The sequence below is a fragment of the Ambystoma mexicanum genome, chromosome 11 (assembly GCF_040938575.1).
Source record: "Ambystoma mexicanum isolate Mex_15411 chromosome 11, UKY_AmexF1_1, whole genome shotgun sequence".
Classification (NCBI taxonomy): domain Eukaryota; kingdom Metazoa; phylum Chordata; class Amphibia; order Caudata; family Ambystomatidae; genus Ambystoma; species Ambystoma mexicanum.
Window position 1 is genome coordinate 1,232,158,250 of NC_090934.1, and position 14,951 is coordinate 1,232,173,200.

At 47.6% G+C, this 14,951-nt stretch overlaps 1 protein-coding gene across 3 annotated transcripts in view; it reads right to left on the reverse strand.

The window, feature by feature from the left end:
- Window positions 1-467: 467 nt before the first annotated feature.
- CD276 (CD276 molecule) overlaps window positions 468-14,951 on the reverse strand; it is a 271,504-nt gene continuing 257,020 nt past the window's right edge. For all 3 annotated transcript variants that reach the window (XM_069624602.1, XM_069624600.1, XM_069624601.1), the window contains one exon: window positions 468-7,244. In XM_069624602.1, the coding sequence (XP_069480703.1) occupies window positions 7,222-7,244 (23 nt within the window). In that variant the 3' untranslated portion in view covers window positions 468-7,221. The remainder of the gene's footprint in view (window positions 7,245-14,951) is intronic.

The following is a 14,951-nucleotide window of genomic DNA, read 5'->3' on the forward strand; positions in this document are numbered from 1 at the left end:
GTACTTTAATTGTCCAAATGGAAACATTTCTGAAGAGGTTATCCCTCAAGACAGCGGCCAAGGATTCAAATTGATAGAGAATGAACCAGCTTTCTATCTTAGAGGAAAGGACTGAATTGTCTAGCTACAGTAACCAAACTCTGTTTGCTCATCCTATACGTGGCCCTTCAGCAAGTATCTCAAACCATGAAAAGGCATCCAGGACTAGCACTTCCTGTGCAGAGCAGCCGTAACCTGAGAGCTGGATACTGGTCGCTGTCCCGGCATCGCCATAATCTCACCCCCAAAAGCAAATTACTGGCGTCTGTCATCTGCACAAACCGGCAGTAGGCATGTCCATTTCACAAGCAGCCACTGAAAGACGCTGGGTGGTCCAAACAACCAGTCAAGTCGAGCGGTCACTACTTGGAGAACACAAAAAGACAACAATTCCATTCAACTTCACACAAAGACGACACAACACAGTATAATTTGTCAAAATGGATGAAAAAATTTTATTCCGTACTTTACCCTAGCCTAAAACATGTTAACAGGGCGCCACAATTCTGCACAGTCAGGTGGTCTTTTCAGGGGAGGAATTGGGCCAGAACAAGACGAAGCTGCACTCCAGCAAAAACAATCTTGCTGGAGTGCTGTTTATGGCGCTCGTTGCGTATCACTGCTCAGCTGCACGTATAGGCACAGTGTTTCTAAGCGTGCAGTTGAGACGCGACTTCACAGACTGCATCTGAAAGTTGTCCTTTGATAAACAGCCAAAACTCAAACAATAAAACCGTTCAGAGCTGTGTATATGTCTCATGCTTTGCACACATGTTACTGTCAGGGTGACTATTCTATAGATACAAGGGGGTTGTCCTGTCGTCTGAACTTGAGGGTTTACTTTATGATTTCTGTAAACACAATGTTATTTTGTCATGCTTCACACAGTCAGACTTATTCTGTGTGCAATAGAGCTCAAGTGACTTAATAAAAACAGGACGGGTTGCATTGCCAGGCAGGAGGGTGACCTAACGCGTGTTGCCTGGCATGCTCAGAAGGAACGAACGTTTGAATTACTAGCACAGATATGTTTGATAAATTGGTGGTCATTCTTACGATCCCAAAATGCACTTTGTTTGTATTGAAAGCATCCTATATTCAGGGAACGCACATCATTCAACACTTAGCTCCGCCCCCAAGTCCCACCCACACCACTCATAATCCAGCTCCAGCCCTCCTTACCCCCACGATATGGAGGGGGCAATTCCCCAGTACATTAATTTCTAGCACTGGTTCGTTTCAGATAAGAAAGTACCCAAGCGTGTCAGCCCCACCCGCTCCTGTCTGGAAAGAAACTAGTGCTTTGTGCCAGAATGCAGCCTTCACGCCCAGGTGTTGTGGCTTCAGAAAGAGGCGCCTCTATTAAATATCTCAGGAAAGTAGAGGCAGGGCTGAGCAGCACCCACACACACGCGATGCTCCAGAGAAAATGTGAAAGCGGCACGAACACATGGGTTGTGGGGAGATGCACTGCAGGGAGGTGGAGGGGTGCAGAAGCAGCAGCATTACCCGGAATAGAGGGCTAGTTTTCTACATCCCAGTTTTCTTCCTGCCAAATTTCTATTCAGAACAACCCTTATTTTACTCATCCAACAAACAAATGTATGCCATTTAGCGGGGGAAAGGGGTAGAAGCGTGTTAATGCAGATTAGGGTCAGGGAAACCATGTCGAAATTTGTATGATGCATCATAAAATGTTGTCATGCATTTAACAGCAAGGTCCTGTCGTTGTATGGAATAGAGCATCAGGGAAAGCAGTCCCATAGCCCAGTGAAATGAGGACCCGCATCCCTGTGAAGGATGCCCACACATCCGCATGAGGAATGGGCATGAACCCTGGATCGCCATACACACAAGCCATGCAGAGGAGTGTGCGCCCTCTAACATTCACCACATGACACCATGGGCAGCCCTCAAGTAGCCCCCTAGTCATTGCACCACATGACACCATGGACAGCGCTCAAGTAGCCCCCTAGTCATTGCACCACATGACCCCATGGACAGCCCTCAAGTAGCCCCCTAGTCATTGCACCACATGACACCATGGACAGCCCTCAAGTAGCCCCCTAGTCATTGCACCACATGACACCATGGACAGCCCTCAAGTAGCCCCCTAGTCATTGCACCACATGACCCCATGGGCAGCCCTCAAGTAGCCCCCTAGTCATTGCACCACATGACCCCATGGACAGCCCTCAAGTAGCCCCCTAGTCATTGCACCACATGTCCCCATGGACAGCCCTCAAGTAGCCCCCAAGTCATTGCACCACATGACACCATGGACAGCCCTCAAGTAGCCCCCTAGTCATTGCACCACATGACACCATGGACAGCCCTCAAGTAGCCCCCTAGTCATTGCACCACAGGACACCATGGACAGCCCTCAAGTAGCCCCCTAGTCATTGCACCACATGACACCATGGACAGCCCTCAAGTAGCCCCCTAGTCATTGCACCACATGACCCCATTGACAGCCCTCAAGTAGCCCCCTAGTCATTGCACCACATGACACCATGGACAGCCCTCAAGTAGCCCCCTAGTCATTGCACCACATGACCCCATGGGCAGCCCTCAAGTAGCCCCCTAGTCATTGCACCACATGACCCCATGGACAGCCCTCAAGTAGCCCCCTAGTCATTGCACCACATGACACCATGGACAGCCCTCAAGTAGCCCCCTAGTCATTGCACCACATGACCCCATGGGCAGCCCTCAAGTAGCCCCCTAGTCATTGCACCACATGACCCCATGGACAGCCCTCAAGTAGCCCCCTAGCCATTGCACCACATGACCCCATGGACAGCCCTCAAGTAGCCCCCTAGCCATTGCACCACATGACACCATGGACAGCCCTCAAGTAGCCCCCTAGTCATTGAACCACATGACACCATGGACAGCCCTCAAGTAGCCCCCTAGTCATTGCACCACATGACACCATGGACAGCCCTCAAGTAGCCCCCTAGTCATTGCACCACATGACACCATGGACAGCCCTCAAGTAGCCCCCTAGTCATTGCACCACAGGACACCATGGACAGCCCTCAAGTAGCCCTCTAGTCATTGCACCACTGGACACCATGGACAGCCCTCAAGTAGCCCCCTAGTCATTGCACCACAAGACCCCATGGACAGCCCTCAAGTAGCCCCCTAGTCATCGCACCACATGACACCATGGACAGCCCTCAAGTAGCCCCCTAGTCATCGCACCACAGGACACCATGGACAGCCCTCAAGTAGCCCCCTAGTCATCGCACCACAGGACACCATGAACAGCCCTCAAGTAGCCCCCTAGTTATTGCACCACATGACACCATGGACGGACAGCCTAGCCCCCTAGTCATTGCACCACATGACACCATGGACAGCCCTCAAGTAGCCCGCTAGTCATTGCAGGAGTCATCAATGATGCTGCTGTGGGCCATGAACGATGGGCTGATAACACCATGTGCAATGGCCGATAACACCACAAGCAATAAATAGTGGCCACAGAGCCTCAGCTACAGGTGTTAGGTGGGGCCATTTATAGTCTAGCGCAGATGCACAAACGTTCCCTGGACATCTCTCATATCAAGTAGCCTAAGGCAAGATCAACATACCTCTACTCCCATGAATAGCCATCACTCACCTTACAATACAAACGAATGTTGCCACAACAACCCCATGAAAGATTGTCAACCAATTCGTAAAGGGTCATCACTCTCGACTACAGAATGTATCACTCGGGGCAATGAAGACTGTCACACAGGCACATTAATAGCTATCACACAAGCCCATTAAAGTCACCATGTAGGCCCATTAAAGGTCTCCACACACCCCCATGAAAGCCAATCACAAAAGTCTATGAATGGTCTTCAAGCAAGTCCATGGACGGTGATCGCACTGCCTCAAGGCAGGTCTTTACTTACGCCCACAAAAGGTCATCATACACCCCATGAAAGGCCATGACACAAACCCATAAGAGGTCATTAAAGACCATGCAAGAGCATCACATAAGCTCATGACAGCCTATGAAAATCAACACCTCATTCTACTAACAGGAAACCATAGCCCTCCATGAAAGGTCCCCAGGCAGCTCCATGAAAGGGCCTCATGTGGCCCTAGGTAAGATCATGCTACAGCCCCATGACAGGTCTTCCAGCAGCCCCATGGAAAGGTCACCATGCAACGCCATGAAGGCGTATCACGCAGCCCCATGAACCATCACCTGGCTACCCAAACATTTGGAACTTTCCTCCAAGACTAGCTCATACTTCAGTGGCTTGCTAATCAATCCATCACACGTTAGATGGCTCAGGTAAGGGTATCATCTGGTAGGCAATGGCCCGGGCGCAGAGTGGCTACACGGGCACCTGGAACAGTGCTAATAACCTGCAAGATTGGGAGAGGCCAAACTGGATAATCCGTTGAAAAAAAGCAGACCACCTAGTTCTCCCGAGAGGGGTAACAGCGCCCAAGATCAAAAGGTGCCTCAATGCTGAAGTTGGGACTCTCCTACAAGTTCCTATTTGAGAAATATATTGGATCGCCACAGCTAAGGGGATTGGAATAAACCCCCACCTTGACTGCATAATGGGACCCGCCCCCACCATAGACATCAGCCACTCAGTTACAGCGCCAGCCAAACAGTGGACAATGCATACAACTTGCTTGGCTTCTTTCATCCTTTCTGGCATTCAGCCACGTCATATTTTTAGCACTCTATGTGATAATGTCAGCAGCATTCACGATTTATTTTTTAACAGGTGATGCACCCCTGTTCGAAACATACCCCACGTTTTTTCCACCCTGCTCATTAGCCCCTTTTAAGGGTGTGGTAAACGAAAATGCTACTGGCTGCATTTCTGACCATAGCATTAAAATGTGGACATCAATTACCTATCACTTTTTAAATACCCTGCGAGTACAATTGAGCAGGGCCATGTATTGATTTTAATCTCTTCTTGTCAATGATATTTTGTTAGGGCTGTTTTCTAGTGCCGCTGCTGCATTGTGCAACTTCTGTCCTTCCTATAAGTGGACTAATGCAACACCAATGGGTATGGTATGTGTTGTGTCGCAATATGAGCCCTCCAGCAGGGGTTATGCCACTGTTAATCTCTCTCTCTTTCTCCTCCATTCTCGGGCTTACCCACTGCTTATGGTTCTTCCAGCCTACTGACCACGAGGTCTGACCACCAGACAGCGACACTCTAAGGATGTAAGCTATAAGAAAGGGAGGTTAGACTGCCCCAAGGCTGATGGGCTGTGGCAAAGCTGTTCGACCATACTGATCCCAAGGGGTTATAGGTCAAAGGATCGAAAAAAAAGGGTCGACTGACAAAAGGGTCGAGTCAATAAGACGAAAAAAAAGGATCTAATTTTGGGTTAAAAAAAAACCCCTTTAAAAGCTACACTAGAGCAAAAAAAATATATATATATATTTAAAAAATGTTTTCGATCCTTTGGTTTTCGGTCGAATGCACTCAACCCTTTTGCATTCGACCCTTTTGCTTCCGACCCTTTAACTGGACACCATCCCAAGGCATAGGAGCATTTCTCATTCCAAACTCTTGTTAAACTGAGAGACAAGAAATTGACAACAGCATACAATATCGGGATTGCGAAGGTTGACACAGGACTGTAAATGCCATCAATGCTAACAGGAGGTAAGACTGCCCCAAGGCTGATGGGCTGTGGCAAAGCAGTTCAGCATTTCTCATTCCAAACTCTGTTAAACTGAGAGGCAAGAAATTGACAACAGCATACAATATCGGGATTTCGAAGGTTGACAGGAATGTATAGGCCATCAATACTAACATGTTCAGGATTGTCACGTCCAAGGAACCAGGGTGTAGATATTCCAGGGAGCCAGGGGGTAGTCTCAGAATGATGTGTCACCCATGTGAGTGTAGGCTGACAGGAAAAGTCCTTCTTTGGCACAAAGCAAATCATTTAAACAATTGCAAGAACCTGTGCAGTAGGGTTCAGCTCTGTCCTGGAGGTGCCACTGAAGCGCTCGTCTTACATTTCCAACACTGCTTTCATAGAAAACACAGAAACAGGTGTTGTGCAGGTGTGCTGAGAGGAAAACAGCAGGTGGTGGGAGGACCCAAATGTCATAAGAAAATCTGCATGTTTCCTGGAGCGTAGCATTAGCATCAGCAATCTCTACAAAATGGATGCTAAAACACTGGCCGGGATCGTTGTGCTCCACACAGCACTGCACGCCATCTTAGTCGCTGGTCAATGTGCCCCGCTCAGCAAGGCAGAGGCCTTGCTGGAAAACATTTAGCTGGTTGACATGAAAGCATAATAATTTACAGTTAAAACTTTTGGCATGCATATCCGGTGAACATAAAAGAAACCCCACCAGTGGGCCTTCCCTGTGAACCCTCAGGCACTTCCGGTGCATTGTGCGACATTCTAATGTGCCAAGGGAAGCTTGGCAAGGCATGCTTGGTTGAGAACCAACACTCCTGCTGAAGCTTAACCTGTGTTGTGTAGAGTCCTCTGTAAACCCATCCTCTTGACCAGTGAAGGCAAAAGACAACCACTTCCGGTTTCATAACTAGGTTACCTTGAAAAGCACCTATGTCAATAATAACTGTCGGACTAGAGCCATTGAGAATGGCAAAGACACTGGAAGGGGGCATGGACCTGCCATACCAAAGGTGGGTTTCCCAGGCGGCCACTCGTGCCACAGAAAAACTGTTATAGATGCATACTGTCTATTGGAGCAGAAGGGACTTCTGCATTAAAGGGAAGTCCAGGGCAGTGTTTTTAGAAAAATGCCCAAAACATTTTGCACTATGATCAACACATGCCAACACAATTGAGCAACATCCGTCACTGCACGGCTACAAGGATACTCCGTATAGGCAGCTCCTCCGATGCAAAGGCCAACACATGTCAGTCGGTCTGGAGAGGGATGGTGTGGGGGTATTAAAAAGGAGATCTAAACACTCCGGTTTCTCCCTTAACTGTAGCAAAATTGTCAATGGAAAAAAACAATGGAAAAAATATAAGATTGAGGCGTGCACACGGTCCAGCCTATCCCAGGAACTTGGGTGGGCACATGGCCTACGGCATAATGTGGCCTGCAGTGTGGGTACGCATAGGCAGGGACGGCTCGTGGGCCTGGAGAAAGAAGACGGCAGCAACTGTCACTTCTGTTCCTGAGGTCTCCAATCCATCTGTGTCCACTCATTCAATTTCCTGTGGGTGATCTGGGGAAACCAGAGAGAGAGAGAGGGAAAAAGTTAAGAATAAAGCAGTAGTAAAGTGTAGTGCTACTTTCCATACAATGCCCTGACTTGCATTGCCATGAACATCCACACATTTTAGCGCAGGGCCCGATCAGGTACTCCCCCACTCAGTAGGCTGCTATGGTAGCCGACCCAATCCCCAAATCCCAGGATAGGGTTTTTAAACTTAAAAGTCTCAGGACACCGGGATGGAGGTGCAAATACCTAGACAGTCCCGACAAAACCGGGACGTCTGGTCACCCCAGCACTCAGGGAAGCAAAGCTTTTGTTCCAAAGCCTCAGTGAGGTTCAATTTCAGATGAGCCTGATTTTCAACTTTAAGAAGTCGTGCTAAGCCCAGCAATCATATGTCTTTGGACTACTTTTAGGTTTTGGCACAGAGAAAAATCTTTTAGTATGGATAGTGGTAGGTGGCAACTGTGTAGGACTACGCACCCCCGAAGTAATCCTCTCCTTTTGTACGTTTCTGGCAGTGTGATTTGCTGAGAGATAACCCTTCTGTCTGAGCCATAGATGCAAATGGTTGCCTCGAAAGTCAATTTAATGGTCCCACAGTGTGTTTTGCTCTACTTTGTGTTTTACATGTGTGCCTGGTTTGCTTATGATTAATGTTTCTTGTAGCATCAACTACATTGCTGTCCTTCGGTCAATCAAGATGTTTTTTTTGGGCATTTCAGACTGCAAAGCACTGCAATTTCGATGGAGTATCGCATAAAAGATGCATAACCAAGCATAACTTGACATATGACGGCCAACAGGCTTTGCCAATGCTTCTGCCGGATGAAGTGGTCTATAGCAGAGTTGCTTCTTGGACACAAAACAGACCGAGCCAAAAGCACTTTAATGAGCTTAAAAAAAGAAAAATCCACCTGCTGCAAACCCTTTGGGTTTTCCGATACAGGAGGTAGCCAATTCTTAAAAAATAAATGTGCCGACTGAGGCACGGGCAGATGCACCAAGAGACACACTGATGACTCCGGAAAGCAGCATTAGAACTGAGGCCTGGCGCTTCAACAGAGGAAGCCTCCGCCAGTAGATTGCATTTTAAAATGTTCACATTGTACATTCACTGTTAATATAACCAATAGGAGGTCCTCCTTTTTGGGAGCACACCGTGTTAGGTCGGCCGATATCGGTACTAATCAAAGCTATAACGTTTTTAATTAAATTGCAACTAGTTCAGACCTTTGTATTGTTTTTGTATAAGGTTTGAAATAAACCAGTACAATAAAAGAATGAAAAAGAGAGCCCAAGGACTGCTTTTTGTGCAATGTATTTTGTAGAAGGTCAATACATCTGTAGTATCTTGGGTGGCAGGAATGAAGTAGTAAGCAAAACCACTCAAGAGTCGGACATGTACAAAAGGTAAGCTTGCTTTATTGTTCCAGTTACAGGGAGGAAGGTAAGTAGGGAGGAGGTAACGAGCTTCTACTCCCTCTGGCTCATTCTCTCTCTCTCTCTCTCTCTATATATATATATATATACACACACACACACAGAAAATGAAAAGACTTTCCACACGTACATACCGAGGAACTATAGTAGTGGAAACTCTCCTCGAACCATTTGAGGAGCAGTCCATTTGCGTATGGCAGATACCTTACAGGGATCCATCGCAATGCCGTCCATAGAGAGGATATAGGGCAAGGGAAGTTTGATTGAAAGAACACTTTTTGGGCTTGGCCTGGAAACGATTGGTGTGAAGTCCTTAGAGAACTGTTCATGTGTTGTTCATGGCCCACTGGGTCTTTCGAATAGATGTGTATGTCATACAGGTAAATGATCACTGAGTGTAGAGTGAGATCTTAGAATATTCTATTAATGACCAATTGGAAGGGGCACTAGAAACCCCAAAGGGCATCACTGCATATTCCTAATGCCCAATGGGCATTCTGAATGCAGTTTTCCACTCATTACCCGACCATTTGCAGATCAGATAAGCACCATGGAGGTCTCACTTGGTGAAATTCACTGCCCTACAAACGTCCTCCAGAATATCAGAGATGAGCGACAACAGTTATTTGTCTTTGATGGTAACATTTAGGGATAACAAATAAACAGATGCTTCTGCTGAAGACTTGGAAGCAGCAATGAGACAGGTCTGGAGATTGTCACGATATCGTTGTAATGTCTTATTTTCGGATTCTGATAGCACATACATTTTTCCGAATGGCGCTTGGGCATTCAGGACTAAGTCAATGGCGCAATTCTCTAGACAGTATGGAGGTAATACTGTTCGATGTTGTTGCAAATACATCCGGATACTCTTGATATTGTGCTGGAACGGTGTGCAAATTAGCTATGGAAGGTGACTGGTTAGACTGTTGTAGGCACCTGGCAATGGTAACGCTTTCCTTGGTTGAAAAGGAAAAACAGTGTTGTACACAATGCTCGGACCTGAGAAACAGAGTGCCCGAAGCTCAGTTGATATACGGGTTGGGGACTTTTAACCATGGTAGGCCAAGAATGATGGGGCCTTAAGTTAAATACAATCTGTTCCTGATGAATGGCTAGGTTTAGATAACAATGGGGTATTTCTTCTGTCATAGGGCCAGATTTTAGGGGCTGGTCTAACATGGTTTCCACCAGAAGACTGATTATTCTTTCAATGAGTGCAGAATATCATTCTTCAGGAGCATCCATAAACTCTGCGGCAGCTCCATAATCGACTAGGACTGTAACTTCTAAGGCTACCTTTCTCAATTTCATTAAAAGGATACATTAAGAACCACAACAGTATGCCTCATATTGGAGAGGATAGACGGAACAGGACTTGCGGTCGAGTGTCCCTTCCACGACTGGGAAGCAGTGTTTGCCAAACACCTCAATTGAGCCACTGGGCATTCTCTGACCACATGATCGCAAGATGTGCAATAAATATACAGCCCCTGTGTTTGTCGTCTTATTTGATCTTGTTCAGTGTGAGTTTTTTTTGCCATGGGTTGGAGCTGCATAGGTCTTTGCGTAGTGTCTCTGGCTTTCTTCCTCTTGCCCTGCCTCTCCTGCAGGCAGTTTACGAGCGCAAGTAATATGTTGAATCTTCAAGGTCAAGGAATGCGGGGCAACTCATACGTCACTCTTTCATTAAGTTCTGTATGAAACAAGGTTATTTGGGCCTCAACGGCCATCCCGTCTCGGTGGCTAACTGTTTGAAACGTGTTCCACATGTGAGACGGTCTTGACTACCCTGGTGTACATCCAGTAGATATTCCTGGTCAGCTCCAGGTGTCCCAACATGGATCTTAGGCCGTCACGAAATCCCTGGTGATCGTCCAAGATCGGCTTACCAGAAGTAACCAGGTGAGTGGCCCAGGCTAATACACTGCTAGCTATGTCTGACATCATGTATCCCACCTTGGAATGATAGGAGGGAAACAAAACAATTTAACGGTGCAGCCAACAACACATTCCTGGGGTTTTGTATACTCCTCAGGACAAAGGGCCTACTGGAACTTCCTCCAAGGGAAGGTTCCTGTTGGAAACAAATAGTTTCAGTGTTGCATGCTCTAGCTTGAGGGTTTGGACCCAAGTAGTGAGAGCCTGGACACCTGCAAGTAACTATTACAGCAGATCATATTTTTGTATTGGTAAGTATTACGTACACACTACCACACGTACCTGATGTACCGCTGTATCTGCGTGTGGTAGTGATGTTATCTGGTCAGTCCCCTGTGCTGCCCACCGTGCTTTCACTACAGGAAGGCTGGAAGTTTCAGGGTAACTGTTAAGTGGGGAAAAAAACTCTGGTGGGGGTGTGGGCGGGGTGGCCTCCACGGCTTATAAGTTCAGACAGTAGAGCTGTGTGGATGTTAACAGAAGGAATGGCAACGCAGAAGACCAAGTAGAAGGCTTCCATATAAATCTCGAATGTAGCGGGAACAGGAGACTCCAGAAGAGGAGTAACAGAGTCAGAGAGAGGGGAAGAGAAGGGGCGAGGAAGGACAGGAAAGCAGGAAGAACGTCTGCACAGGAAAAACTAACTTGAGAACTCCAAAGCACCGGATACATTAATGGCAGTCCTTTCAACGGGAGTGTGATTCCAATTGATGCGTGTAGCACCGGCACAAGCCTGGAATGACGGCATTAAGGTGTGGGATATGTCTGTCCTCCATCTTAGTGAGGTCGGTGTAATCCCTGGTGGCGACCATCTTTGGTGAGCCAGTAATGCAGATTACGGGAACCGAAAGTTCTGTGTTTCCATTGTTATCATAGACACCATTCCGGTTTCATAAAACCTTTAGTGTCTCTGTTCCAAGATGTGATTGCTGTGCCGTCCAGAAATATAATACGCTCTAGTGGATGGTCCCCTGCCCCAAAACATCAGGGGAAATTTAGCACACCCACGGCCAGGGATCCCTAGTGGGTCTGGCGCAATAGTGAGTGGCATGTATGAAGACACTAGCAAAAGAGTAGGTAGCTCGGCCTCTCTCAGTGAACCATGGCATATTAAGCAACAGGTGTGCCAGTGGGCACCAGGGTGACGTGCCAGCAGAGATCCCTCAAATCATGACAGGAATTTAATGTGTATGGAGCCCTATCGGCCCTAGGACCACAGTGGTTTGTCGAACAGAGGCATGCCCAAATCGAGACAGAGCTCTGGCACCAATATATTTTTGGGTCAACCAGTAACTTTTGTCACGGATCATTAGCCTCTGATACCAATAAATGGCTGGGTCATCCTCCAAATTGCCTGCCCAAATTGAGAAGTGGATGCTCTCCCACCTGGAATACGATGTCGAGCTGATCTATCACCCTGGAAATGTCAGCCCGGCAGACTATTTATCTCAACACCTCACCACCTCAAAAAAGACCAGCCTAGAAGAACATGAGACTGAAGAGTTTGTATGGACACTCGCGGTGGCTGCAACTCCCATCCCGATGTCTCTGGACAACATCAAGACCACGTCAGAGGAAGATAAATGCTTCCAAATTATGCAGACTGCAGGGAAAAGCGGCGAGTGGAAAAGGGTACTCGCAAAACTGGACAAGTGCACTTGCAAGGCTTGACAAGTACGGAATGGACTCCTGTTCACCACAGATGGGCTAGCATTGAAAGGGTCCAAGATGGTCATACCTGTGAAGTTAATTCTGAAAGTGATAGAACAGGTGCACAGAGGCCACCACAGAACAGCCAAGACCAAAGCATGTCTCTGCGTGAAAGTGTGGTTCCCGGAGCTGGAAGACAAGGTGCATTCATTTGTCAAATGTTGCTTCTGGTGTCAGGTGGAAGGCCCCCACCACAAAGAACTGCAAATTGAAGCCATAGAAAGAAGCTGCCTACTGTGGGACGTAGTGCATATGGACTTTGGATCCACCTGTCGTGACATGTTTTTCTGGTGTTGGTGGACCAATGGTCACGATATCCCGAAGTAGAATTTGTGGCGTCAACATCCCTCGCAGAGGTCCTCCTTGTCCTAGAGAAAATGTTTGCCTCTCATGGGATGCCCAGTGAAGTGTGCTCCGACAATGGTTTCCCCGTTCCAGAGTGGGGGTTTCTCTGACATGCCCATGGAGTTAGTCATCGAAAAGTGATGCCCGTCTGGCCACGGGCAAATGTGGAAGCTGAGAGACTAAGGCGCACTTTAAACAAGGTGTGGCAAATAGCGCATGGGCAAGGAGAATGCGAAAGAAGGGCCCTACACCAGTTCCTATTGGAATATCGTACCACCCCTCCATTGATCCACAGGGGTGCCACCTCCAGAAACACTGTTTTAAAAATGCCTGAGAGGACTGATCCCAAAACACGCATATTGCAGTCCTGGGGTGATTGATGACCAAGAAGTGTTTGAACGGAGAAGGCTGGTAAATGAGATAGAGCTCTCCAGGACTATTCCCTGAAAGTGGGTGACAAGTTCTAGTGCGCTCCAGGCAGCCCAAAGGGAAACTGACCCTCCTGCACAAACCTCACCCGTTCAAAGTAGTTGATGTGAAGTGGTTGATGGCTACAGTGTCAGATGGGCAGGTCACCGTTGAAAGGAACTCCAGTTTCTTCAGAAAATTGGTGAAATCACCAGACCATAGAAGAGTTACCAGGGAGGAGGGTGGAAATGCATCATCCTGGATGAAGGATGATGAAGGCGATCTAGACCATGAAAGACCTCAAGCTGAAGAAAATGAAAATGGCCCAGCTGACCAGGGAGGAGGCACCAGCTGGAGTGGAGATGTCCCAGAGGAAAGCATGGAAAGAAGATATCCCATGCGAGATTCCCAACACCATCCCAACTACCTCCAGGATTTCGAAGGTGGATGTTCCATGAAAACAAAAACAATTATCACATGTTTAGTGGTACCGTTTTGCGTTTGTATTTGTTCTTTTGTTATGGAAAAAGAGGAGTGTGGTGTGTATTCCTTTAAGACGCTGGTGACGTTATACGTCAGGACGCAGTGAATGGGCAGCCCGTGCCGCACACAAGGTAGTGCAGTAACAGAGCCCAAATAGCAAACACGTTGTCTGTGGCTCTATTTGCATTGCGGGCCAACACCAGGGCGTGTTCACACACATAACATACAGGAGGGGTGAAAGTGTGCACTGGCCGTGGGGGGCAGCTATGGAGGAGGTGACATTACAATGGGGGGGGGTCACAGAGCAGCCCCACAGGTACGGTTTGCAGAGAGAGTCCTAGATGTTGAGTAGAAGCAAGTCCTTATAGTGGAGAGTGTGGAGCTTCTTTCTGAATGACAGAAGCATGAGGGTGAGTCTTATGTTGAAGGAGAGGAAGTTCCAGAGTCGATATCAAGGGAAGAGGTTCCAGATATCAGTCAGTATCCTGGTATCTCAGCATCTCTCCCTGAATTCTCTACTATCCTCCACTCCCACCAACAGGTCTGCATATCTCAGACTCCCTCAACCCCCTCTGCTCTGCAATGTTACACCAAGCAAAGACTCCACACCTGCCAAAGACTCGCTCCTGGGCATTTTCTGTGTGCTGCGGTTCCACAGACCGGGTCACAAGACCACCAGACCAAAGTCAGGCAAGACCGAATCTGTTTATGATCTTGCATTGACAGTCCGAGATAGCACTTCCTCAGGGTAGCCATGAAGAAATATTCTTGGAGTAAGAAGGCAGCCCCCTATAATTTTGACAAGGGGGTAGAGGTCTCAAATTTATGAAGTGTAAAGTAGTCCAGAGGATTGGGTGTTCACACCACAAATCACAGCTTAGCAGAATATGCCGAACCCATTGAACCCTACCCTGGAAATGACGGAAGATTCAGCCATGGGGAATAGCAGAACTTTTTTATTTTCCAAACAGATAGGGATCATACAGGAAACAACAAAATCTCCAGCAATCACAGCTCCTGGGCCCGTTTCACAAGTTGTATTGTATTATGACATCACAATCTCGGGCCCTTCCCCCAAAAACCTAAGAGCCCATCCCATTGGATAGCTCGGATACTATCACCTATAAGTATCCCTTATATGAGTGGTCTAACTGGTCATTCCAGGTCAGGTGGGTTTTCCTGAGAGTTCCCCAAAAACGACCTATTACATTGTTGCATGGTTGCAGGATGGCCATTGGCCCTTGCCCCATTACACACCACCCCAGGATGTGTGCTCCCTGATAGGCTGGAGTGGGTCCCCCTAGGTCTGGGACTCTACTCTGTTCACAGCACTCATTGTACCTTTTCCATTTAATGGGAAAGACTGTCCCTATTGTTACCACTGGT